The sequence below is a fragment of the Miscanthus floridulus genome, chromosome 18 (genome assembly GCF_019320115.1).
Source record: "Miscanthus floridulus cultivar M001 chromosome 18, ASM1932011v1, whole genome shotgun sequence".
Classification (NCBI taxonomy): Eukaryota; Viridiplantae; Streptophyta; class Magnoliopsida; order Poales; family Poaceae; genus Miscanthus; species Miscanthus floridulus.
In genome coordinates, this window is record NC_089597.1 from 20,506,141 (window position 1) to 20,528,883 (window position 22,743).

General features: G+C 46.4%; 3 protein-coding genes and 2 pseudogenes across 5 annotated transcripts; 2 read left to right on the forward strand and 3 right to left on the reverse strand.

Annotated features, from left to right (window-relative positions):
* Nucleotides 1-1,197: 1,197 nt before the first annotated feature.
* On the forward strand, nt 1,198-4,334 carry LOC136520357 (uncharacterized). Of its 3 annotated transcripts, XM_066513830.1 has the most exons (3): nt 1,198-1,325; nt 1,895-2,003; nt 2,120-4,334. In XM_066513830.1, exon 3 carries the CDS (start codon nt 2,165-2,167, stop codon nt 4,049-4,051), a length of 1,887 nt encoding a protein of 628 aa, XP_066369927.1. In that variant the 5' UTR covers nt 1,198-1,325; nt 1,895-2,003; nt 2,120-2,164; the 3' UTR covers nt 4,052-4,334. The 3 variants fall into 3 exon arrangements, with proteins under 3 accessions (XP_066369927.1, XP_066369926.1, XP_066369928.1); XM_066513829.1 differs by having other exon boundaries at nt 1,895-4,334; XM_066513831.1 differs by lacking the exon at nt 1,895-2,003 and having other exon boundaries at nt 1,242-1,325.
* Nucleotides 4,335-4,463: 129 nt separating this feature from the next.
* LOC136520360 (probable CCR4-associated factor 1 homolog 11) lies at nt 4,464-5,976 on the reverse strand. Its single transcript, XM_066513832.1, has one exon. The coding sequence runs from the start codon at nt 5,813-5,815 to the stop codon at nt 4,868-4,870; it is 948 nt and encodes a 315-aa protein (XP_066369929.1). The 5' UTR covers nt 5,816-5,976; the 3' UTR covers nt 4,464-4,867.
* Nucleotides 5,977-6,105: 129 nt separating this feature from the next.
* Nucleotides 6,106-11,728, reverse strand: LOC136520359 (RNA demethylase ALKBH9B-like; annotated as a pseudogene).
* A 903-nt stretch (nt 11,729-12,631) lies between these two features.
* On the forward strand, nt 12,632-15,730 carry LOC136522027 (pentatricopeptide repeat-containing protein At2g35030, mitochondrial-like). The gene is given in 4 exon segments (XM_066515809.1): nt 12,632-13,378; nt 13,380-13,406; nt 13,408-14,786; nt 14,973-15,730. Coding segments are annotated over 3 exon segments (1,884 nt in total). The 5' UTR covers nt 12,632-12,805; the 3' UTR covers nt 14,692-14,786; nt 14,973-15,730.
* Nucleotides 15,731-17,319: 1,589 nt separating this feature from the next.
* On the reverse strand, nt 17,320-21,356 carry LOC136520356 (cysteine-rich receptor-like protein kinase 10; annotated as a pseudogene).
* Between the last annotated feature and the right edge of the window lie 1,387 nt (nt 21,357-22,743).

The following is a 22,743-nucleotide window of genomic DNA, read 5'->3' on the forward strand; positions in this document are numbered from 1 at the left end:
AGGAGGTCTCAGCATCCTGGAACAAACTCCGCCTCGCGCGAGGCTCCCCAGGGAAGGCCTCGGCAGGGAGCGTCGTCTCCGTCTCGCCCGAGGCTCTCCAGGGAAGGCCTCGGCAGGGGGCGCCGTCTCCGTCTCGCCCGAGGCTCTCCAGGGAAGGCCTCGGCAGGGGGTACATTCTCCGTATCGCGCGAGGCCTCAGTCTCCGTGTCGCTTGAGGCCGGGTCGCCCGCAGCCCGTCACCCCCCACCTCGACCGACCCTCCAGACAACGCGTCATGTCCCATTAATGCTTCAACCACTCCCGCAATCTCAGTCGGACGACGGCTCAACGCCACAGAATGGCCGACGTGACCCGAGGTCGCATCAGCGCCATACCGGCCGGGACAGGGCACGGCGGGGATTACCGGCCACTGTGTCCTAACGCTGTGTCCACGATCAGCGCCATACCGGCTGGGACAGGGTACGGCGGGGATTACCGGCCACTGTGTCCTACCACTGTACCCACGATCAGCCGCCCACTCGAGGCCTCGGCACTGTACACCAAGGTCTCGGCTATCTTGGGGTTCGTGCCTGCTGAGACCCCTCCACCACGGTGCAGCCTCGACACCGACCAAGTCTCGGCCTCGCGCACAGTTCGTCTACAGTGGCTTGCACGTTCACCGCCGCACCCACTCCGAGGCAGTCCCGGGACTCCCACGACGCACAGGATCTGATGGGACGGCCACGCCGCCCCAGTGCTCCAAGGACGGACCACTCCGACGACTGCGCCGCCACAGGAACAGGCTACAGGGCCCGGACACGCCGCCTCTGTTCACACGACGCCGTATAGTTAGCTCATGTACCGTCCTAGTTCTCCCTTCATGCTATAAAAGGAGAGGACTTGGGCTGTTAGAAGGAAAAAAGAAGAAGACCTTGAAACACACACACGCACATCCCTACCGCCTGAGAGCAACGTCTTAAGCGATCCGCACGACACCCTGCTGAGACCTGGGACCAGCTCCCTCTCTCCTTTAGCTTGTAACCCCCTACTACGAGCACCCCGGTGCAAGGAATACAAGATCGATCTCTAAGACTGGACGTAGGGCCTCGATTGCCTGAACCAATATAAACCTTGTGTCTCTTTGCATCATCATCCAGAATCGAAAGTACGCAGAACAAATTCACTGGTTGGTTGAGCACCCCGGTCCAAAACACCGACACTTGGGCGCAAGTGCCTCTCCTTATTTCATTTCGCTGCCCCATCTCCAAGGGCTGGAGACGCAAGGACACCATCTTTTGATCTTCTGGTCGCCCACTTCAGCAGCAAACTAAATCGAGGCTTATCAGGTATGTCTTCGTCAATCCGCCTTTGCGGTTTTGCCATCTCTAATAATGCATCTAGCATGCTCGTATTTGAATCCATGAATTGCCTTAACAATCTGCACAACCAGAGATACGCCGCACGCGCCACTGCCACTTTACTGGAACAAAGAAAAAAGAAAAATTGAAGTGCTTCCTTCAATGTTGATCTTCAATTTTTCACAGATTTTAGTGAGACCATTGCTCGATAGTCCTCCTATTAATTAATTTTGGTCTGCAGCTACACATCATTTATATGGTCGATGAACGATTATGGTGGATGCAAATCTGATTTATGCGAGGCTCTCTTCTTCTTCGATCCACGGTTGCTCCACCTTCTCTCCTTTTCTTCTTCCTCCTCCTTTTCTCTTCTCCCCCTCCTCCTTTGCTTCTAATTGAGATCTTGAACAGCAGAGAGTAGAGCCCCCTACCCACCCCTATATGCGCCCCTACTTGTACCTACAACCACTCGCTTCTTCACTAGTTCTTGGAGCTATAATTACGAAATCACCGTTGCCCAAAAAATGGATTTAAAACTTGGGAATGTTTGTTTTTAGGTCAAGAAGATGTCTCCACTGCTTCAGTCAAATCGTTGAACAGATTGACGGCCGGTTTGGTTGGGAATTTTCCATGTGCACCAACTAGAGCTACATCCTGCCAAACTTAGCACGACTTTGCTGCCTGTGTTGATCTTTCTTTGCAGTTTGTATTATCCAGCATTTTAGTCAAAGCTAACTGATGTGTATATTTATGTTTGCTGCTATTTGAAAATGGATCTTCAGACAGACAAGGAGTCAATCCAGGGGGCCGACATATCAAAGTGGACAATGCATAGCAATTGTAACATAAAAAGCTTCACAGAAGGTGAGATCAGACGAATAACAGACAACTACAAGACTATTATCGGGAGAGGTGCATTTGGAGAAGTTTTCAAAGGAGTCCTCGATGACGCAAGTATGGTAGCAGTGAAGAGGTTAATTCACAACGTGAAAGAAAACTTTGATAAAGAACTGGTCGTCCATCGTGAAATCAACCACAAGAACATAGTCAGACTCATTGGTTATTGTGTTGGGGAAAATGCCCTAATGATGGTCACCGAGTATGTGCCTAACGGAAATCTGACTGCCATTCTTCACCGTGATAACACTCCCATCCCGTTGGATATACGGCTTAGAATTGCAACACAGTGTGCAGAGGCATTGGCATGCATGCATTCTTACAAGAATACTCAAGTCATTCACGGGGACATCAAACCTGATAATATTCTGCTAGATTATGACCTAAATGCAAAAGTATCAGACTTCGGAATATCAAGGCTGGTGAACACAGACATGACGCTGTACACAGGCAATGTAGTGGGCAGCATAGGTTACATAGACCCATTGTTTACTAAGGATGGACGTGTCACTGCCAAGAGTGATGTTTATAGTTTTGGAGTTGTCCTCTTGGAATTATTAACTAGGAAGAAGGCAACACCAACGGATGGACAAGTAAGTGTTGTTACTGCATTTGCTGAAGCTCTTGAAAGTGGCCGGGTCAGAGAGGCGAGAAAATTTCTTGATTCTGAATTAGATCCTTCGAGAAACAAGAATATTCTTGATGAGATGGGAAAGCTGGCAGCTGAGTGCCTGAAGATGAAAAGGGATAAACGTCCTGAGATGAAACATGTGGCAGAACGTCTTAGCAAATCAATGAAAGCTTCGCTTAAGGGAAAGTTGCGAAAGCACGTGTGCCGCCGCTTCTCATATACAGAGATGGTGGCCGCAACAAGGAACTTTGATGAGTCGCATCTTCTTGGTCTGGGTGGTGTCGGTAGATTTTACCGTGGAGTGATAGATGGTGGAGCAACCATGGTGGCTGTAGAGCGTTTGTGGCATGGATACGAACACGATGAATATGGAGATTTGTTTCGTTCTTTTGTAGAAAGCAGGTCGAAGCTCAACCACATCAACATTGTGCCCCTTATTGGTTACTGCGATGAGAATGACGAGAGGATCCTGGTGTACACCTACATTGATCATGGAAGCCTACATGAGCATCTCTTCGAGACCCAGAACTCACTTACCTGGAAGCAGCGTCTGGAGATCTGTATCGGTGTAGCCCGTGGCCTGCACTATCTTCAAAGAGGCGCCAAGCACCAAGCCCCTATTTGGTTCGCTCCCGGGCGGAGCTGCCTGAACCTGCCAGGGCTCCAGGTGAGCTGCCTAACAGAATTCGAAGCAAACACACCCCAACTCATCAACCATAACCTGAGGGTAAATATTCTTTTGGATAAGGAGGAATTGGTGCCCAAAATTTCAGCTAACAAAATGGCTGATCCTGGCTTGGCTGAATTAGTGGGCTGTGACACTGGCGGTGGTGATTGTGATTTCATTCCCGGTGATGTTGCCAACTGGTTAACTGAGAAATTGGGTGTCTATTCTTTTGGTGCCGTTTTGCTTGAGGTCCTATGTGCTCGTCCACATTTTGACCTTAGAGATCCAGAGGAAAAGGTAAATTTGCAAGTTTGGGCTCGGCGTTGCAAGAGGGATTTTAATTGGATTGACCCCTATCTAAAGGGGAAAATTAATCCACAGTGTTACAACAGGTTCCTCGAAATTGCTGACAAGTGTCTTGCTCATCGTTTTTTTGACCGTCCATCGATGCAAGACGTGGTTTTGGACCTGGAGTGTGCCCTTCAATTGCAGGTGAGTGCAGAGGTGAGCGGAAGCTAGTAGTCTCTAAGCACTGTCTACTTCGGGAAAACATCTGGATCGTTGGAAGTACTATGTACTATACCTGTGCTATTAATCAGTATGCTCTCTCTTCTTTCTGGCAGAAACCATTGCTCTGTCGACAGGCAAAAAAAAAATATCAGGTTCCATTATTTTATTATGTTATATTGCTTCTCTGCTGTCATATGTACTCCAGGTAGCATGCTGATCACTGTATCACTACAAAACAGTTGTAATTCAGATTGATGTTTCTGCAATTCTGCTATGGTCAAATATTGAATACAGACAGACAGTTTCAGGCCGTGTCTATACTGCAGTTGCTCTAGTTGCTTGAGAGTTCAGATTATTAGTCGACAAAAAACATATAAAAACACATAATCAAATGCAGAGCAAAGAGAAGTAAACGAACCCCCTTCAATCAATAACTTTCTAACAGTAATAATTTGTACAACTTAGCAATTGGACACTAAGGTAAAATTTGTACAAATTAGCAGTTGGACACTAAGTAAACCTGCGGCCTTCAATCACGGCAAACCAGTTCTACTGCTTGATTGATGTTTCTTTGCTATGGTCAAATAACCAATACTGTCAGCCAGTACTTAGTAGCAAAATTTGTTCAGATCGTGCCTATACCGAACCAGTCACTCGAATGCTTGAGAGTTCAGATTAATAATCGATATAAAAAACACATAATCAAATGCAGAGCAGTCTCAAATCAAAAACTTTCTAACAGCAATACAAATTAGCAGTTGGACACTGCATGGCTGCAGTGCAAACTACACTAAGCATATGCACACTAGAAAAGAACTGCAGAAACTAGGCTAGGTCTACGATGGTTCCTGCGTGCGCAAGCACATTGGCGTTCATGAAGAAACGATTCAGCATTGCCAGTAGCACGTCGGTGGTGAGCAGGCTGTCGGAGCCGGAGCAGTGCGCGCGGCCGGCGGCGCGCTCCACGCCGAGCGCGGCGGCCACCTGCTCCAGCCCCCCGCGCATGGCGCAGCACCTGGCGAGGTGCTTCACGTCGAGCACATTGCGGCCGAACAGCTGACGGACCAGGGCGAGGAACCCGTCCAGCGTGCCCGGCAGCGGCTGGCCACCGGTGAGCACCTTGGCGAGGTACGCGAAGTCGTAGGAGCCCGAGAACGCGGTCCAGGTGAGCCGCCCGCAGGCGAGGCCGTTGCGGTGGAACCCGACGGCGAAGTCGTCGGGCGCGATGCCGAACTCGTTCATCGTGGCGAAGTCCATCCCCTGCGCGCGGAGCAAGGCGACGGAGGCCGGCGCGTACGGGTGGCGCGCGAGGTCGAAGCCCCGGAGGTTGAACTGCCACGCGACGGGGAAGCGGCCGGCGGGGCCCGACAGCGCGATCCCGACCTGGAGCAGCTTGAGGTCGTCCACGTTCTTCTTCACCAGCGCGTAGCTCTCGCGCGGCCCGCGGAGGTACCGCGGCGTGTCCGAGTCGTGCACCGCGCCGGGGAACTCGGTGTCGACGCACACCCAGGGGTAGTGCGGCAGCACCGCCGAGAGTTTGGAGAGCTCATCGTTGAAGTTGCCGGCCCACACGTCGCGCACCTCGGCGCGGACCTCCTTGGCGGCGGCCTCCAAGAACGCGCCGCCGGCGGGCGTGAACACCAGGGGCGACGGCTGCGGCGGGTACTCCACCATGGTGTACTGGGGGACGATGTGGACGAAGCTGCACAGAGGAGGCGGTGACGGCGGCTGCTGAGGGTAGAGGAGGACCGGGCCGCCGTCGTGGGAGTACATCGCCGTGGCTTCAAAACCGCCGGTAACCGCGTCTTGGCGAGTTTGCGTTTTGATCTTGGGAAGACGTGGGCGTTAATCGTGGCCGTGCCCTGGTTTTATGGTGGCGGCGCAAGATACGGGCGTGCCGACCTCGGATTGTCGAAGCGGACCACACCGGGTACGATCGATTGGACTGTATGAGTAACAACAATCGGATCGGACTCTTCTAGGGTTTCCACCCTGCTACGATCACCAATGAGGCAATGACAATCAAGAGCATGCACGATTTGTAAACCTCAGTCCAGCTAGGATTGCATCAAATTATTGAGTAGGCATCAATCACCAATGCACCAGTCATCAAAATTACAAGAGATTCTATCTACAGAACAGTCTTGTCATGTTTGCAACAAATTTTGTCTCAACTAGTTCACTCAATACACGTCTACCAAGAGGAGTTCTACGCTATATTTTGGTGTTTTTCGTGACACCAAAACCCAATGAAATATACAGATTAATAAATATCATTTTAGATGTCAACAGTCTTCCCATAAGATATGCAGGCATGAGCATCCCAAGAACTCAATCATCCAGGATTACTCTGGTCCTCCGGGGCCTGTTATACATGGTTCGCACACCAGCACGAGACTGGTCGCCTGATTCACGGCTTGCGAGCGAAAGAGAATTCATGTCATCGTTTATTGTTCGGTTTATCAACGATATCTGCCTATGCTCCACCCGTGGTCTCCTTTCCCTAGATTCCACACCATCTTCACCCGAGCTCACGCCGTTACCATGCAACCTCTCGTGCACCGACCGACGTGGCCACTCCCTGGTATTGTCAACTTGAGATTGCAAGCCAGGCGTACTAGATTGATCTCTCAATTCCCTTGACCTCCAAGCAGAATTCCTTTCCCTCTCAGCACTTGAGGCAGACACAGGGCGCTGGCCATGCAGGCTTTGCAGTGACAGCACTTCGACTGCAGGGGCTTGCGCAAGCCCAGAAGGCTGTTCTCCAAGAATGCCGCTTCCATATTTCCCAGCAGTTGTTCTTCCTTTAGACCTCTTGCCTCTGGATACTTTGTTCAGATTTGTTATTTGGACGTCAGGTAGCTTTCCCTTGCCTTCATCTGATGATATGCCAGTTTCTTGTACAAGAGGGGTAAGGTTAAGCAGTTCTGGGTCATCTTTAAAATCAAATGGACGCTTTGCTGGGTCCATTTTTCTAAATGTAATGGATATCCTGTGTTTCAGAAAGTAGCGCATTAGATTTTTGAATACCAAATAGTTCAATGAATTTTGAAAAACAATACAACAGATGAGTGTAACCTTTTGGTAGGGACTGCTGGAACGCAATGCTTTGCTACATCAGCACCGTTGCCATTCAGAACAAGGACAGATCTGTGAGTTTTCATATATAGTAAGAGAACCGTACAGTTGAACTGATGGCCTAATGATTTAGCAATATGAGTTCTGTGAACTGTACCACTGGAAAACAAGGATACTACTGTGCAAATCATAAATTAAAGATACACCAAAATAGTAAATAGACACGCCACAATAAATCATAGTAAATAGACATTCACAGCAAAAACTTTGTTTTGTAAAAAAGTAAATACAGGGCAAAGGAGATAATTTAAGCAAATCACAGTACGATGCAACAAGCAATCATCTACAGAATTCAAATGACCCACTAAACAGTCTTGATATTCATATATATTCACAACTTTGAAATGTCAAGAAACAAAACCATTTTCAAACTATCCATATATATATAGTATATAACAATAAACAAGTGCAACTAGCATAAGAAATCTATTAGCAGACGGAAAGAACATGACAGAATATGTACCCGACAGGGAGAGGGATCGCAATTGAACCGGTGAATTCTCCAGGGGCAGAAGCTTTCAGGTTAGATCCAAAAAGAATGTTGCATTCGCTGAGGAAAGAAACAGTGCAAAATGGCCTAACAAAATCATGGCTATCTATATGTGGTGGGATGCAATCTCCAGGTTCATATATATTTACAATGCAGCTGTCCGGTACACAAGTTGTAGGCAGAACTTGCCATCGTACCAATCTCTTAATCATAGTCTTGAAGAGGTCAGGCATTGGATCAGAAACAATGGTCCGTATGATGCCTGGTGGATTTCCATTCTTATCCTGCCATGATAGATTTTACCATTAGATTTACAGATGGGTGTTCAACAATGCTTAAATGTACAAATATAGTTCACAAGATGGAATTTTCAAAGGAGGAAAGTACCGTAGCATAATTGTAACAGCATCCAAATTGGATTGTTACCCGGCCTTTACCACGCATCCATTTTTGAGGTTCTGTATATGTGCGCTCTATCATGAGAGGAAAGATAACTCGATTTAGACAAACAAAAATAGGAAGCTAAATATAGCAAATGAACAACTGCAAGTTACATGAATAACATATTAGCATTCAACTATCAAGAGAAAACATTATGAATGTAATACTATATTATACAGTTCAAGATATATGAAGTATAACAGTACCTAAAATTACATCATAATTAAAATACAACTGATTTTTTATATTTATGCTTTCTCTAAAATGTTAATTCAGTTAAAAAAAGAAATCATTTGACAAAATTTGACTAATTTAATTAAGACATCCACCCCACAAGGCCACAAGGAGGAACTGAAATCAAAATAATATGATTCTGTAATAACGAATTTGTATAAACCACCAGCTTGACTTGGTCACTGAGAAGCTTGTATGATTGACTTCTCAAAGCTTTCAATGCATATAGTCAAGTTGTGATTACCTATTAGTGTGTTCATGGTGAATGTGTGTGGACTGGAGTCACAAAAGTCTATCTATTCTATAGTATTATTATGCAGGCTAGCATTTTTGTAGTAATAAAAGGCTACAGTTTGGCTCCACAGAACAAGCTACAATAAAATGTGGTACGAGCAATCAGCCCACAAAACAGGGGTAATGACAAGTGCATATTCCATTCTACATGTTGCATTTCTGTATGGTTTCAACAAAAGGAGATCTTTTCTGAAATGTGAAGAATCAGGTTCGTTTAAGGATTTGCCTGAGCCAAGTTGAGGAGAGCCCACAATACTATTAATATACTTGAAACGTGATAGAAAATTGATCAAGGACCTAAAGATATACAGTAAGATGTTCATGTTTGCCTGCTTGCAAATGCTGATGTGAAAAACTACAATTGATGTACAAGAACATAAAATAAGGAAACCAGAAAATTGTGTGGACAACACTAAATGATGCTGAGTTAGTAATGCAGGAATGCTATGGCTTATGATTTATAAGAACATGTAAATATCGGCAGTGGCTGAGCTAGAGAAATATTGAGGGGGGTGCGACCATATGGTTCAATATAACGCTATTTGGTACCAGTGTATCAGTCCCTCCCACACGCTAGGCACCAGTCTTGCGGCTCGTCATCTTTTTTTTTCCCACTTCTGCGACGATATAACACATACAGTCCATTCTTTTTTCTTGGTGATTGGTGTGTTGGAATATAAAGTTTTATGGTTCACACTATACAACATTAAAAGGTTTGAACTAGAGGGATTTAAGGATCTAGTAGAATGTATTTTCCTTATCACAAATAATGGCATCCATAATTATAAAATTCTCTAAAGAATAGAGAATATGTGAAGTTGCTTACTTTGCCATGTAAAGAATGAACAGGATAAAGAAGAGCATGGCCAGGGCAGTGGACGAATGGCGATAGGATCCTGGTGCCCATGTCCCTAAGGCTAGACACCTGACCAGTGCGAAGCAATGCCACAACTGGCCGCAGCCGAAGGTCAGCTAGGCTAGTTCACGTTGGGCTGCCTGTTGCGGAGTTGTGGGCTGCTGTGGGCTTTCAACGCTGGCTCAGCTAGCCTGTGTGGGTGCAGACGTTCGTGGGAGAGGGGTGCAAATACGGTAGAAGTGTACATACTATTGCCTATTTTGTACTTCGGCCTGGGTGCGGCCACACCCAGTAACTCTACATGGATCCGCCCATGAATATCGATGTAGCAGACTCGTGAGAATGGTTTCCAAAGTGTTCTGTAGGCGTTCAGGTCTGTCCCCAAAGGCCAACGCCACACGACACTACCAGGTGCCCATGGTTCTTAAAGCGTTGAGGCAAGGCATGATGACCCACCACCCTCTATCACCAGTGGGCAAGACAGATCGCCATAATTACAGATAAAGCAGAGAAGGAAAATAAGTCATTCACTCAATGGGCTATAACCACAATAACAAATGAGCCCCGACTAGCAGATTAACAGCCCAACCCAAAGCCACCGCTCCACTCTGGCTTACACTTCAGGTATACCGTACCTCTCAAGTCTGCTCCCCTTCTGTGCCGCCTCTCCAGTCCCTCGACACCACCACCCAGCAAGAGCAGTGACAAGCCCACCACCCCCAAGTGCCTCCATGGGCCATGAATCGCCCCCTCACCACTAGTCAAATGGATCCCTGCAGCTGCCCCCTTCCAGATCACCACCGCCATAGTTGAGCAGGAGCAGATCTGCACTGGCCATCATCCTGGGAGCCAGGGGGGCAGAGCTATGCCAGCCATTGCACCAGAGCCTATGAGGATGAAGGAAGCAGGAGACAGGGTCGTGCCGCCCACTTGTTCTCATCCTGCTTTTCCATCCTTCCTCATGGCCCCTGCTTTTCTCCTCCCTTCTTTTGGCTGGGCGTCAGCAACGCCTTGACCCCAATGAGCGCCCTGTCGCCTAGGTGATGCCTTAAAATCCATGCTGTCAGCTAGAGGTCACAAGACCCCACAACGCCTAAAAAACCATGCTCATGTGTGTAATAAAACTAATGGGCATGTGGCATTCAATAATAAAAATGTTTATTTTCCTATACTACTACCAGCTATAGGTTTTTCGATAATAATCATACTAGAGGGGATAGTTCTGGTACTACAGAATGGACCTCATATGGTAACATATAACTGTGGCACTTTGAATTTGATTGTCACGAGTCCTGAGCTAAAGTTGACTTTATCCAAACATTCCTCCAATGCCTAGTCATTATGAAAATGCAGCAAATTCAACCCCAACTTCTGGACAGAGCACATCATGAGTCAAGACCATTAAAAATCAGTGAGTGAGACTCACCTCCGAGCTCCCCACGCTGCCCTCTCGCCTGGAGGTCATACACGCATTGGACAATCCGCCGCTGCTCAGCTGCGCTGAACACGCCTGCATGAAGCTCAAGGCCAGCGAGGATGTTGACGAGCTGGCCATGAACTCTCTCGTAGCACCTGAAATCCTTGTTGCGCACCACGCTACTGAGCCTCCTCTGTTCCCGCTGCTCCCTCGTGAGCCGCACCTTGGGCCTCCCCGCCTCGGCCCCCTCGTCCCCATCGTCGGCAGCTGCTGCCGCCGCGTCATCCTCCGCCGCCGCGGCGAGCTCGTCCTCCTGCGCCATGTCCGCCCACGACATCCTCGGTTTCTCCGCGGGCGGCGGCGCCGGGGGTGGGGGCGGATCCGAATCCCAACCGCTCGGCTCGAAAGGAAGGTTCTGCGGGTGCGCCGGATCCGAGTCCCACCCCGACGGCTCAATCTGATCGACCGGCTGCGGCGGCAGGCGGCGATTCCTCTGCTGCGCGGGTTGGTTGGATGCACGTCAGGCACAAGAACTGACGAGAAACCCTAGTAGCACAAGCGTACGGCCGCACAGACGGCAGAAGGCGGACGGCGGTTACCTCGCGTGAGCAGGGAGTCGACGCGGCCGCGGAGCGAGGAGGCGCAGGAGGGGCAGAGGCCGGCGGAGAGGAAGGGGAGCCAGGTGGCGAGGAACTCCCCCGCGATGCCGAGCTCCTCGGCCGTGTACCCCTGCACGAGCGCCATCGGGTCGGCGGCTCCGGCGCCGTCGCCGCCGCCGCCTCTGCCGGAGGAAGAGGAGGGCGGCGCCATGGCCATCGTACCGCCCGCCGGAGCGTGAGACCCCCCTCGCTCTGTAGTCTCTGACGCGTGGGCCCTTCGTCCGCCGCCGCCTCGCTGGCCGCCTGGCCCCGATTTGATTCGATTCGACGGCCTTGTCGCCTTCGCCTTTCGGGGAAGGTTTTGGGTGCTTTTTGTTCGAAAGGATAGCCTAGCGTTTTTGCCGTATACACGTATTACGGAGTAAAAACAAAGGTTTGGTGACCGCGCTGGGCTCTGGCGCGTGGGACCCAGCAATCCTAGCCGTCGCTCGCAGGATGGGACGGCCAGAACGGAGGCTTTGATTGAGTGGCGAAAAGAGGAAACGGGCGTCGGGGGCGTGGCGGGCTGACGCTTGGTCTGCTTGCTTCGTGGGCTGGACCCGTTCCGGGCTTCGAGGCCCAGGTAGAGAGGCTGTTTTTCTCTTTGAAAAAAAAAATCGAATATCGTAAGATGAAAAGTTTGGTTTATGCGGGTTGTTAGTGTTTGCAAACTGGATAGAAACCGCACCAAACACCAGTACTCCTTTTCCATTTATAAAAAGAATACAATTTTCATTTTTCTAGAGTCAAACATTTTAAAGTTTGATCAAAGTTGTACAAAAAAATACTAATACATATGATACAAAATAAGTACTATTAAATTATATGGAATATATTTGTATAGTAAACTTAGTTGGAGACATAAATATTAATATTATTCATCATAAATCTGACCAATTTAAATTAGTTTGACAGATAGAAATCACATAGTTGTATCCTTTTTAGTGCAGAGGGAGTACCGAATATTGTATGGTAAGATGAAAATCGCATCAAGTCAAAACACCGAACAACCGAACAAACCACAAAAATTCGTTGTTTGGCATTCGATTCAGCGTGATTTTTCGTTTTTTTGGGTGTTTTTCCCCACCCCTGGCGGCAGGAATGCACCCTCTTGCAGCACGCACGGGGCGTTCTGGGGGCAGTGGCTTCACGGCGGTGCACAGGCGCAGCGCAGACGTTGGCCTGGGCCTAATTAGTACTACTTCATAGCACCACCCTGGCCCAACTTGGCCCATACCTCTTCGATCTCTCAAGTATGGTAGCTTCGGCGGCGCTCCGCCGGCTCCGTTCCTCGCCGCGGCTCCGGCACGCCGCCGCCGCCGCCGCCGCCGCCGCCTACGTATCTTACGGCAGCGGGGCTGCCGCGTCCGCTGCCGTGGGGATCGAGCGCGCGAAGGACCCGAACCGCCTCATCGTGGAGCTGGCCGCGGCGGGGCGCGTGTGGGACGCGCGCAAGCTGTTCGACGGGACGCCCGACCCGGACGTGGTGTCCTGGACGGCGCTGGTGTCGGCGTACGCGAGGCGGGGGATGCTGCGCGACGCGCGGGCGCTGTTCGACCGCCCCGACGCTCGCCGGAACGTGGTCACCTGGACGGCGCTCCTCTCGGGCTACGCCTGCGCCCGCCTCGTCGACGAGGCCGAGGCGCTGTTCCAGCGGATGCCCCAGAGGAACGTCGTCTCCTGGAACACGATGCTGGAGGTGTACGCCGCGGCGGGCAGGGTGGGTGATGCCTGCGCGCTGTTCGACCGCATGCCGGTCAGGGACGCCGGCTCGTGGAACATTCTGCTGGCCACGCTGGTGCGATCAGGGAGCGTGGATAAGGCGCGCGAAGCTGTTTGGGAGAATGCCGGAAAGGAGATGTAATGGCTTGGACGACGATGGTTGATGGTGTTGCGCGGAGTGGTAAGGTTGAGGAGGCTCGAGTGTTGTTTGATAGCATGCCAGAGAGGAATGTAGTTTCTTGGAATGCCATGATATCTGGGTACACAAGAAACCACAGGATTGATGAAGCCCTGGATTTGTTCATGAAGATGCCTGAGAGGGATATTGCTTCTTGTAACATTATGGTTACTGGTTTTATACAAAACAAAGATTTGAAGAGGGCACGGAAGCTCTTTGATGGGATGCCAGAAAGGAATGTTGTCACTTGGACGACCATGATGAATGGTTACTTGAAAGGCAAGCAGAGTGAGCTGGCATTGGGGTTATTTAGTGGTATGCTAATGGCAGGTATCAGACCAAACCAAGTGACATTTTTGGGTGCACTTGATGCATGCAGCGATCTCGCGACACTCTGTGAAGGGAAGCAGGTGCATCAAATGATATGCAAAACAGCATTTCAGTTTGATACTTTTGTCGAGTCTGCCCTGATGAATGTATATGCAAAGTGTGGTGAAATTGGATTGGCAAGAAAGTTGTTTGATCTTTCAAGGGAGAAGGACTTGATCTCTTGGAATGGAATCATTGCGGCATATGCGCACCATGGTGTTGGCATAGAAGCAATCCGCTTGTATGAAAAGATGCAAGAAAATGGATATAGGCCTAATGATGTCACCTATGTGGTGTTGCTCTCAGCATGTAGCCACTCTGGGTTGGTTGACAAAGGGCTTAAGATCTTTGAATCCATGGTAAATGATAGGTCAATTGCAGTGCGTGACGAACATTATACTTGCTTGATTGATCTTTGTAGCCGAGCAGGACGACTTGATGACGCCAAAAGATTAATTCACTATCTTAAGATTAAACCTGCATCAGGTTCTGTCTGGAGTGCCCTTCTAGGTGGATGTAATGCACATGGAAATGAGAGCATTGGCAATTTGGCAGCTAGAAATCTCTTACAAGCAGAACCTGGTAACGCTGGAACCTATACTCTCCTATCCAATATCTATGCTTCAGCTGGTAAGTGGAAAGAAGCAGCAGAAATTAGGTCAGAGATGAATAATCGAGGACTAAAGAAACAACCCGGTTGTAGTTGGATAGAGGTGGCAAATAAGGTTCATGTGTTTGTAGCACGTGATAAGTCCCACAGTGAATCTGACTTGATCTATGGTCTGCTGCAAAATATCCATCACATGATGAGGATTGTTGTAACTGTCCCCAGTGACCTTGTGCATGTCGATGAGAATGTAGTGTCTATTTAGTTGCAAGCTGAAGTATTCCATTTCAACTGTATGGATTCAGTCAAACAAAGTAACCTCCAGCATTAAAATTAAGGGCAACCCTACGAAAACATAAGGTAGCAATTCCTCTTACATCCCTTTGAGGATACAAGTACAGTGCTTTTATTCGCATAAAAAAGTACAGTGCTTTATGCTATCATGTTTCCTCTATTTCCTGTTTGCACTTATATGAGCTGAATTTTGATGCTACAAATTTGAACTGACGCCCAAGCCATTCCTGCAATTGATTGGCAATTTGCCAGAGGAGGATCTCTCGACATCAACACTAGCTGCAAAGCTCAATGCATATGCTGCTGAGCTCTTCCCTGCAAATATACAGAACAGAATTAGATCCAAGATTGATGAGATCTCAAAGAAAGGATGGCTCATCTTGAGGAAACTTAGTTTATACTAGCTCCTGGACTCAGATCTACTGTTGCAATGTAGAAACAAGAGAGGTGCATGATTTTGCAGAAAAAAAAAAGGAATAGCTCAGTTTTCACCATTACCATGATGGCCTCAGTCATCCTTTCTTTACTTTGCTCACAAAGATTATATAATTGTTCATAGCATAGCATCTTCATTGACGTTGTGATTATTGAGGCTGTGTGTTACCCCATATGTAATCCAAATTCATGGTTCAGACTTAGTAGTTGTTTGTTGTAATTCTGGTGGTTCATTTGTGAAAATATAGGTATTTTGACTCTTATTTGGCAGAGCTTGTGATGGTCATGTGCATGTGAATGTGACCATGAAATTTTGGTTTTATTGATTGGGGGTGTATCAGTTTGTCTGTAGATAGAAACAATGGTCGATAATGATGTGACTGTGACCACAGAAAAACAAGCGATTGGTATTATTCATTAACATTAAAAAATATGCCTGCACTTTTTCCTAAAAAGCTGATTACATGGTACTATTGTATATATCCTACTACATTGTTTTGTGGGGAAGCAATTATAGCTATTATGAACGCAATTTAATACATTGTTTTGTGGATAAATTGAAACAATAGCAGATCTTTTTTAAAAAAAAAAAAACAATAGCAGATCTAAGTTTTCCTTAGCTACTTATAGCATTAGGCTCAAGTAATAATCAATTGCGGACAAAAAATAATACTTTTTTATTCATAGGAAAAAAAATATTCAAGAATATTCAGATCTATACTTATATTCATTTCAAAATATGGATTTAAATATTGAAAGTATGCTATCCGATTTGGTAGCTGGGACGACGCCAAGGATAATAGTACATAACGATGACTTTGCGTCTCAAGTTGTGGGTGGTGTTGGAATTGACAACACAGTGTCTCACATAGGACCATGAACAAAGTTGAGCTAAAAGGAAAATTTAAGGACTAAAATACACTTTGATAATTCATGGATGAAACTGAGCCTGAAATATAATGTTTAGGGACTAAATTGACCACTTTGATAGTTACGGGATGAAACTGAGACCAAAAAAATTTGAAAACTAAAATGGCCATTTGAAAGTTTAGGGACAAAACTAAGCCTCGTGCAATAGTTGAAGGACCAAAATGAGTATTCCACCTAGATAGATTAGGACAACTTCTCTTGAATTTCATTCAGCACCAGCACAGCAGCACCATGGTCAACTTAAGCATGTCTTTCTTTATTTGTTCCCTCCCTATGTTTGTTCTTTGCCATAGTTTTAATTTTATTTGCTAATGACATACAATACCAAGCATCCGTATGGGTTCTTTTTCAGAGATGCATGGTAGATGCAATCCATTTTAAAAATGATTTAAATGCCAATGATGTATAACCATTACAGATAGTGAGTGCCCGTTCTTGTTGGGTGTAAACTTGGCATGAAGTTAAGATACTTTTGTTACAAAAGTGTCTAGCTTCCAATTAAATCCAGATCCACCATGGACTAGCCACATGTTACAAATATTGTGTGTCACTAATGGTCAAATGTGAGATGAGAATACCACTTTGGTGAACGAGGTGTAAGAGACCTTGTTGATTTGTTATCTTTGTTCCCTCAGTTGGTTTTATTTGCATATGGTGTGCTCAGACACATATTCATTTTTTGAATTGTGTAGATTATCAATTCATACTATTTTTGTGAATGAAATGTTAGAACTAAGAATCTACTATAGTACAAATCTATGATATTTTTTTTGGCTTGGATGTAGCAACGGTCCCGTCATAATCCAAGATGAATTAATAGTGACCTCCAGCTTGTGGGTATAGTGGCTACCCGGATACTTCTCCGCCTTTGTACATTGAATTTCAACTTATTTTTTGAAATTTCATAACTTTTTCATATAAATTTGGACAAATACAAACTTTATATAAAAATTATAGGTTGGTCTACAACTTTGTAGTCGAATACCGTTTGATTTTGAAGTCATTTAGGTGCTAAATACTCAAACAAAGGTTTAGACAAGAAGGGTCAAAAGGAAATAAACTCTCTATTGCTTATAGCGGGATGATAAGTTTGGTAATCCACAATCATTCATTTTACGTGTTGGCCCTCAAGCATAAATACCATCTCTCCTTCGTAGTTTGAGCATCAACTTGTTTGAGGAAATCTGTAGCTTTTCCATATGGACTTGGATGAGAACACTGCATGACACAGTAGTAGCAGTAGCGTATGAAATGCTTATTTTGGTGGATAAATTTTAAATGCTAAAAATGTTTACATGTGACAGATATAGTCATCTCATTGACACACTGCATGACACAGTAGTAGCAGTAGTGGATGCCTCTTCGTTTCCTACCCGTACATTGAAATATGCTGGGTGGTTTGGCTTAGCTAGAATCTTAGTCTTGCTACTTAGCATTACAACAACATCTAACATCGTTGGTCGATCGACTGCATTCTCTTGTACACAAAGCAATCCAATGTTTATGCACCTCATTATCAACTCATCTGAATGATGCATGGATAACAATGAAGCATCAACGAGTTCTCTCCATCTTCCCTCTTCATATAACTGCCATGTCTGTTTGGAATTTCATCACACAATAATTAATGTAGATAGATACCAATCTAACAAAATAAAGTTCCATGCATGTAAGCTGATAAACTTACATATCCAAGGATATTGATGAAATCTCCACAGTCATGGATACCAGAATTCCTTTTTCCGCTAATGATCTCAAGAATGAGAACACCAAAGCTGAATACATCGGATTTGATAGAGAAGAGGCCCCCGGAGGCATACTCAGGAGCCATATAGCCACTAAAACGATAGGTAAAGGTCAAATTTGATTTGTATTATAAATGTTCATAAATCGACCAATTTCTGTTTTCTGTGATACTTACTATGTACCAACCACTCTCCTTGTAGTGTTTCCTTCGTTGTTACTTGAGCTAAATATTTTTGCTAGCCCGAAGTCTGAAATTTTAGGATTCATTTCACTGTCCAAGAGAATGTTGCTTGGTTTAAGATCTCGATGTATGACACGCAACCGGGAGTGCTTATGTAGGTAGAGAAGTCCCTCTGCTGTTCCTTCAATTATTGCTAGACGTTTGTTCCAATCCAGTAATGATTTTCTATCTTCATCTGTATATTAGTTAAATGTTAGCATAACTGGAAACCCCTTGACAAACAATAAATTGGAAACGGTATACTTAGAAATATATAGGGAGTGAACTATGCTCAGCTGCTAGAAACAAAATACTTAAGCTTTCATTCACTTTGGAACATCGATTTGATAATTAATATAAAAATATTTATAAAATCAATATAAAGCCTAAATTAAAAACTCCAAACATACCAAAGATAAAGAAGTCCAAGCTTTTGTTTGGTAAGTATTCATAGACCAAAATTTTCTCCTCTTCCTGTGAGCAACATCCCAAGAGCCTAACCAAATTTGTGTGTTGGAGTTTTGCTATGAGTTGTACTTCATTTTTGAACTCTATAAAACCTTGTCCTGAATGTGAAGCAAGTCTTTTAACTGCTATCTCAACTCCCTCAGGAAACTGACCCTGTGAAGAGAAAATATTCAGAAGTTCTTCAGTGGTATTTTGCCGCACTCAGTTGCTTTATGATACACAAGTCACAGTTCCCATGTAACTAGTGAAAGCAGATATATATATCCATGTTGGGTCAATCTTCATCTTCACTAAAAGAATATATGCGATATCTTCTTTAGAAGCAGGCTACTAGCTAGCGTGCCCATATATACCATGACCATTATGAGGCTATCCTGGTATGCTTTACCTTATAGACGGGGCCAAACCCACCCTCCCCAAGTTTATTTTCTTCAGAAAAGTTATTTGTGGCCTCTAATATCTGATGAAAGTCAAAAACCGAAAACTCGGAGAGGTTCTCTTCCATTTCCCAATCTGGTTCTTCTCCTCCTCGCAATCTGTTATGAGTAGGCTTTCGGCGTAATCTAGGCCTACCTGCATAATAACAGACATTGATGCAATGAATTTGATCTCTTTATTAAATGCCTTTTATTGGAGTAGGAGTATATGGGAATTGGGATGAACATATGGGACTGTAAGAATTATACGACGACAGAACCAATCAACCCACCTTTTCTGTACCTTCTTCGCCAACGACAGTAAAAGATGAAGCAGAGTGCTACTACCGCTAGAGGAGGTGCTACAGACACGGCAATTACCCAGGGCTTCATCCCTGCAGGTCCTCGAGACAAATACACATGCATGAACATATTCAGTCAGATCAAAGTCATAATAATTAACACTTCATCAATATATAAAGCGTCTGATCATCAGCAAGTACTAATTAATCTTCAAACTATGTATAATTTAGCCTCGTTCGCTGAAAAACATTGTTCCGGCTGAATTGTTGTGAGAGAAAAACACCGTTCCGGCTGAAAAAAGAAGCCGAACAAGTCGAATATGGGGTAAGCCGAACATGGATATATTGTCTGAAAACATTGTACTCCCTCCGAGCCAAAATAAGTCAAACACTTTTAACTTTGAAGATCAATATATAAATCGTCTGATCTCATTTCCTAAGAAGTCAAACACTTTTAACTTTGACCAAATATATATATAAAATCATTAATATTTATAGAATATATTTGCGTACTAAACTTATTTGGAGATACAAATATTGTTATTATTTCTATAAATATAGTCAAAGTTATAAAAAAAATTGACCAGCACAAAACCTAAAACGACACATATTTTGGGAGAGAGAGATTATATAACAAGCATTTTAGACAAAAATAATAAAAATAACTAAAAAACAGGATTAATCTATTTGCTCCTATGTATAATTTAGCCATTGTAAGTGCCTATAGCCTGATTTAGCCCGCTATTAGCTAGCTGTTTGAGGAGGAAGATAGCTAAACGTCTTAGCCCGTTATTTAAACACTGCTAAAAAAAACTTCACCACGTACTCCCTCAGTCCCAAAAAGAGTGACGTTTGTTTGACCATTTTATGTAAATTATAAAATAAATAAATCATTATTAAAGTATCTCTAATAATAAAGTAAGTCATAACAAAATATATGATATTTATATAAAAAATTTGAATAAGACAGATGGTCCAAGATGTCTCGAAGTCAAAAAACGATGGTTTTTTGGGACGGAGGGATTACTCTTATTTGTTGTCGGAGCCGGAAATGGTGACGCCGGAGGGCCTGATGACGACGGCGTGATACGCTTCGTGGGTGCGCCTTCGTAGAACATCATATTCTCGAACCTGAAGTTGCACCGCAGCACGAGGACCCGTCCGCCCAGGCGCACGGACGTTGTGGCGTTGACCACGCCGACGATCCGCTGGAGGCACGCGAGGCAGTCGCCGGCGGACAGGTCCGGCGTGCACTGAGCCAAAGAGTAGAGCGTCGGGATGGAGCTGCTGGAGGCGTCCATGAAGGCCGTGGCGAACCTGCTCGGACTGGTGGCCGCCACCCGAGCGGTCTGCGTGAGCAGATCGTTCACGTCGGCGGCCACCACAGTGGCGTCGCCGGTGATGCTCGTCGGGTTCCAGTACTGGAACAGCGTGCTCATGTCTCGGGTGATGTTGTTGGCTGGGACGAGGATGTTGCTGCTGGAGAAGCCGACGAGGCAGTCATCGTCGTACACGCTGGCGGCCTTGGCGTAGGGGCACATCTTCTGCGCGTACGCAAACGAGTTGTTGACGCAGGTGGCGCACCCGGTGAGGTTGCTGGTGATGTCGCCGCGGCAGAGCGCGAGCGCGTAGACCGCGTCGGGGGCTTGGCCGGCGGTGGCGTTGGCGAATAGTTGGGCGGAGGAAGAGATGTTGGTTGAGACGGTGGCGACGAGGGAGGCAAGGTTGGACTGGTAGGTGCCGTTGGCCGTGTAGTTGCCGGCGTTGCCGCAGACCTGCCCTATTGCCGTTGCTGACGGCAGCACGAGGAGGAAGCTAAGGACGATGAACAGGACGCTAGCCATGGTTAGGCAGGCTACCCGCCGACCGATGGGCACGCTAGCTAGTTGCCATCTTGTTTTTTTTCCCAGGCCAAACGGCTGGTGGAAAGGAAAGATAGAAAGAAACGCTCCAGGTCACCGTCTGCTGCTTTCAATAGGAAGTCAGTCAACGCCTTGCTTTAAACCATCAACCACGGCATTTCTCGCAAAAGTCTTTATACAGTACGCGTGCATAGCGATTGCAAGTGATGCACGGCTACGATTGGGCCAAACCCGCGTCTTCGTCTTCCTCCCGTTCGCGATAGGATGCACACCGCTGGGGGCAGAGCAGTGGGAATTAGGGTTAAGGATTTGGGATTTTCATGAAGACTGAAAGGTCCTAATGGTCAGAGGGGGTGAATAGCCTAATAAAAATTTCTACAACAATACTTAACAAAATGGTTAGACAATTATGAGACGAAACAAGTGTTGCGCTAGCCTACTCAAAATGCAAGCCACCTACCACAATTCTAGTTTAGATAGTATTTATTCACACAATAGCTATGACACTACCATATGTTAGTGTGCTCTCAAAGGTTAACTAAAGAGCCACACTAACCAAGCAAGCAAGCTCTCACAACTAGCTACACTAAAGAGCTTGACAACTAGTTTGCGATAATATAAAGAGAGTGATCAAGAAGATTATACCGCCGTATAGATGAAGGAACTAATCAATCACAAGGATGAATAACAATGAAGACCAATCACCTCGGAATCAAGGATGAACACAATGATTTTTACCGAGGTTCACTTGCTTGCCGGCAAGCTAGTCCTTGTTGTGGCGATTCACTCACTTGGAGGTTCACGCGCTAATTGGCTTCACACGCCAAACCCTCAATAGGGTGCCGCACAACCAACACAAGATGAGGATCACATAAGCCACGAGCAATCCACTAGAGTATCTTTTGGCGCTCCGCCGGGGAAAGGTCAAGAACCACTCGCAATCACCACGATCGGAGCCGGAGACAATCACCACCCTCCGCTCAACGATCCTCGCTGCTCCAAGCCGTCTAGGTGACGGCAACCACCAAGAGTAACAAGCGAAATCCACAGCGAAACACGATCACCAAGTGCCTCTAGATGCAAACACTCAAGCAATGCACTTGGATTCTCTCCCAATCTCACAAAGATAATGAATCAACGATGTAGATGAGTGGGAGGGCTTTGACTAAGCTCACAAGGTTGCTATGTCAATGAAAATGGCCAAAGGTATAAGCTTCAACCAGCCATGTGGCTTAAATAGACGCCCCCACGAAATAGAGCCGTTATATCCCTTCACTGGGCATAACGCGGGCTGACCGGACGCTGCAGTCCAACTGACCGGACGCAGCACCGGACGCTCCGGTTGTGAATACCGGACGCGTCCGGTCGGCATATCGGACGTGTCCGGTAGCCCCTAGACTGCCATGTGTCCAGTTCAAACCATCATAGCCGTTGCTACCTAATCTGTCGACGACCGGACGCTCACACTGGACGCACAAACACAAATGACCGGACGTTGAGCCGCAGCGTCCGGTGGCATATAGTAAGCATCCTTGCTTGACCGGACGCGTTCGGTGATACCGGACCAGACGCTGCCAGCGTCCGATCGACTGTCCTGCCGTATACAGCTTTTTCTGATTCACACCGGACGCGTCCGGTGTGGCG

Coding starts and splice junctions, on each gene's coding strand:
- LOC136520360 (XM_066513832.1), bottom strand. CDS start 5,815: ATGTACTCCCACGACGGCGGCCCGGTCCTCCTCTACCCTCAGCAGCCG.
- LOC136520357 (XM_066513829.1), top strand. CDS start 2,108: ATGGATCTTCAGACAGACAAGGAGTCAATCCAGGGGGCCGACATATCA.